This window comes from Dendrobium catenatum, unplaced genomic scaffold, assembly GCF_001605985.2.
Source record: "Dendrobium catenatum unplaced genomic scaffold, ASM160598v2 fragScaff_scaffold_586, whole genome shotgun sequence".
Classification (NCBI taxonomy): Eukaryota; Viridiplantae; Streptophyta; class Magnoliopsida; order Asparagales; family Orchidaceae; genus Dendrobium; species Dendrobium catenatum.
This window is the reverse complement of record NW_021319048.1, coordinates 399,756-403,969: the sequence shown is the minus strand read 5'-3', so window position 1 is coordinate 403,969 and position 4,214 is coordinate 399,756. Positions and strand designations below refer to the sequence as shown.

Genomic DNA, 4,214 nt, shown 5'->3' with positions numbered 1-4,214 from the left:
TCGGTATAGAACAAGGGATGACGTGGTACATTCTGATTGATCTCCGGACCGCGTTCAACATCCACACAGATTAATTTTTCTAAAATTACACGAGTTGTTTATCACGATCTCCTGACTTTCGATCAATAAAATCACAAAGCTTTTATCTCATTCTATTCCTCTCATCTATCTAGTTGCCAACTTTTTGTAGTCAATCTTCTCAGTAAGGCCAAGGCCGAGGCATTGACAATGAACAAATTTGAATTCAACAGATTTATTCACTCAAAATCTCAACAAAGAACAAATTTTATTTCAAATATTAACTAATTATTATGCCCATTTAGCTAGAATGGACATGAAAGCAGAGCCAAGCAGGAGAGCAAGGTGTGCTCCAAGCTGAAGCTTTATACTGTTTTGCATTCTAGGGTTTGTAAAATCTGCAGCTAATAGATCTACGAGAGACATGTAGACGAGAATTCCAGCAGAAGCTGCATCAAATATCCCTTCAATTATAAGAGCTGTTGAGCTGTTTGGATTGTAGCTTGTAGAAATGGCTATTCCAAGAGCAATTCCAAACGGGGCTGTTAATGAGAAGAAGATGGCCATTATCACCGTTGCTCGAGCTCTGAAGTTTGCCTGTGTTAATTAAGTATGAAAACAAACATCATTTTCTGCTTAATTAAGCTTAATTAGGATGCGAACAAATATTAGAGACAAATGTTGTGTCAAGTAAATTAATGATGATGAAATAATAGACTTGTGATAGAGAGACAAAATTACATTTAGGTTTTTTATATTTTACAATATTTTTTTTTCTCAAAAATAGATTTATGATAATATGAATTGAATTTTATATAAAATGTATAATTTAGAATATGTTTGGAACAGCTGCAGTGTTTTGTAAAGTTGATTGTGATGTTGCTGTAAGAAAATTAATTTAGATTTTGTTTGAGATGACGTTCTTACTGCTTCTTCAAGCAACTGTTATGAACAAAAATGAAAATTTTGGTACTAGAAGACTGCTTGAAGAAGCAATAAAAAAACCGTCCCAAACGAAGCCTTAGTTACCATATTGCGAAAAGCAACTTGTTTTCACAAAATTTATAAAAAACTGAAAAAATAGCAAGAGAATAGTAGCAAGTGAAATTATGCTTACTATATGAAAGTCAATATAGCAAGAAAGCTATCCAAAGATACTTTTAGGCTTCATTTTAGACAGCTTTCTTGCTGCTTTCTAAAGCAGTAAAAAGCTGCTTTAAGAAGTAGAAAGAAAGTCGTCCCAACGAAGTCTTAGGTTTCGTTTGGAACGACTTTTTTATTGCTTTCTAAAATGGAGTTTTAGTACAAAAATAAAAAAATTTGTACTAAAACTCAGTTTTAGAAAGCAATAAAAAAGCCGTCCCAAACGAAGCCTTAGTTTATTAATTATTCATGAAAAAATTCCTTAATGATAAAAGTTATTTATTTCAAATCGAATACCATTTGGTGTGACAAAGCAAATCTATAACATTAATAGTAAAGATTTCTTAGATAAAAATTAATTTAAAAAATATTATTATGTTGTCTGGTATTTTTTAGAAGGAATCTATCATAAATAATAGACTAGCAATAATAAAATTTTCTTCTTATTATAATACATAGTTGAATAACCAATGATTAAAAATAAATATAGAAATTTCTCTTAAAATAATACTTTAGCATAAGCTATAGCCTATATGGTAAATTTACCTGAACAATACAGCCACCAAGTCCAATGCCTTCAAAGAATTGATGGAAGCTCAAGGCCCCCACCAGTGGCTTAATTGTTTTAGGGCTTTCAGATGTACCCAGTGAAACTCCAATAATTACGGAATGAACCACTATGCCCAACTCCAATACCTACAAAATAATTAATTAAAAAAATTATTTCATCCGGTAGAGAAGAAATTAATAATCTGTAACTTTAAGTAGCTTTTTGCAATTTAGCTATGTGGAATTGCAATTTTTCATTCTTTTCACATAAATATGGAAAATAAGAGTTTTTTTATGCTTTTCTTGATTGTGATTTAGTTCTTGTTTCATGGAGTAGTGAGCAAAGTTTTGCCAAAGACTTATTTACAATGCCCTAGTAATAAATACTCAAAAATTATATATTTAAATTGAAGGATTTACATAAATAACACTTAAAAGTTTTATTATTTATATATCTAACATAAAAAATTAATTATTTAAATACAAAAAGTACTAATTTTCTCAAATTCAAACTTCCGCCAATGCCGGTTTTGTCAATGTAGTTCTTGAGAGAGTGATCGTATGACGTTTGTTCTTCTTCTTCATTCTCGACATTAACACACTGTCGATCCCATCAACTCTCTTCCCAAGCGAGATCGCATCATTAATATGAAATCTCTCAGGAAAATAAAGCTGAACTCTTAAACATAGAGTCACTTTTTGATGTAATGGTTAAGAAAATAAAGCTGAACTCTTCATAAGAAATTCTAAAGTTAAGTGTGTTTGTATACCAACACTTCTAGGATGGAGAATTATTTTGTGCGAAGACCGAACGCAGAATACCGTTTGGAGACCAACCAAAATGCACGACATCAGTGGTATTGAGCCGCAGAACTAAGGGAAAGGAAGACGTGACACATTCTGGTTGGTCTCCAGACGGCGTTCTGCATCCTCACAGAGTAATTAATCTCTAGGATGAGTGACATCTTGTGAAATTACAATAACAGCACAAAGCTATGAGACATTAGGTCCAAGTGGATAATATCCGAATGATTATGAGTTTGAGCTATTGCAAATTGAATCAGAGCAATACATTTGTCGAAAGTTGAGAACTCTACCGTTAAATCAATGATTCTGGACTAAGAAAGATGACGAAACATAAGAGATTATCTATGGAAATCCTAAGCTTAAATTTTGTGTGAAATCATTGATTATAATGCTAATTTTAATTTATATCTTCTAAATTTGAACATTTATTTTCATAATTTCAAGTATGCCATCATTCATTTTCGATGACATATTATATCAGATATCCGCAATAATATTTTTTCCCTATAAAATACGCGCGAAAAACAGAGCAGTAGCGTTGAACTGAATACAGCGCTAAACAGAGCACTAGAGCAGCAGACCTAAACTGTTCATATCAACGCACTAAAAGATGGTGTTTTTTTATCCGAATTAAAAAAATCCAAATAAAACCTTCCATCTTCACAAAATTCGCAGCATTTTAGTAACCAAAATAAAGTTTTATTCTACAAAAAAAAAATAATAATTGCAAAGTTTACCTGTGATATAACCCTGTGCCGGATTTTCTCCTCCATCGACGCCTCCTCCGCTGGCGACCCCCCACCGGCCACCGGCCCGTGCGCGTGCCCATGACTGGCATGAGTATGCACGTGCACGTGACCTGCATGCGCTGCCTCACGATCTCCAGCTACTATTTCATCATCAAAGAGCTGAGCTTTTTTAAAGTGCGATCTTTTATAGTAGCCAGTGGCAAACGAATCAATCATCATCGTTCCCATCGCCGACGACATGGCGACGAAGCCCGCAAAGGGGAAGACCTGCCATGGATGGGTTGGGAGGCAGGGAGAGGTGAGGCGCGCGAAGGCGTCGGGGAGGATATGGATGAAGGCGGTGGCGAGGATGACGCCGGCGGCGAAAGATTTAATTGAGAAAAAAAGGTCACTTTCTGGTCGGAGGAAGGGGATTGAGCGGCCGAGGATGGGGATGAGGACTCCGGCGGCGCCGGCTGCGAGGATGGAGACGAGGGCGATGGATTTGAGAGAAATGGAGTTTTTGAAATCCTCGTAGTCTTTGGAGTTGGGAGTACATTGGCAAGATGCGAGGGAATAGAGAGGGAAGAGAAGGAGGAGGAAGAAGAAGAAGGAGAAGGAAAGAAATGAGAGCTTCATGGATTTTGAAGAAGGGAGAAAGGAGATTTGTGTGAGTCAATTGAAGAGTTGGGGGGTTTTTATTTGTGTAAGGGGCTTTATACGAAGAAGACTAAAAGTGTTATGTTCTATTGAAGTAAGAAAATTTTAATCCATATGGGACTGGAGAGTGTTGACATTATGTTGTCATTATAAACTCAAAAGGGTGGGGAAAGTGTTATCTTTGTTTAGAAAGGATTTAAGGGATGATTTGCAATATAAATTAAAAAATTTATGAAGCAATTTGTTTATGGTGTTGATGATTATCTTGCTTAATTAAAATAATTATGTTTTATAATATTTGGAATTTTT

At 34.9% G+C, this 4,214-nt stretch overlaps 1 protein-coding gene across 1 annotated transcript; it reads right to left on the bottom strand.

Moving 5' to 3' along the window:
- Nucleotides 1-237: 237 nt before the first annotated feature.
- On the bottom strand, nt 238-3,960 carry LOC110115308 (zinc transporter 3). The gene is made up of 3 exons (XM_020848502.2): nt 3,255-3,960; nt 1,708-1,857; nt 238-615 (listed from the first exon to the last, which is right to left on the bottom strand). The coding sequence occupies exons 1-3, from the start codon at nt 3,882-3,884 to the stop codon at nt 310-312; spliced, it is 1,086 nt and encodes a 361-aa protein (XP_020704161.1). The 5' UTR covers nt 3,885-3,960; the 3' UTR covers nt 238-309.
- Between the last annotated feature and the right edge of the window lie 254 nt (nt 3,961-4,214).

Coding starts and splice junctions, on each gene's coding strand:
- LOC110115308 (XM_020848502.2), bottom strand. CDS start 3,884: ATGAAGCTCTCATTTCTTTCCTTCTCCTTCTTCTTCTTCCTCCTCCTT. Junction 1,858..3,254: donor GGCACAGGGTTATATCACAG/GTAAACTTTGCA, acceptor ATTATTTTGTAG/GTATTGGAGTTGGGCATAGT. Junction 616..1,707: donor TTGGTGGCTGTATTGTTCAG/GTAAATTTACCA, acceptor TAATTAACACAG/GCAAACTTCAGAGCTCGAGC.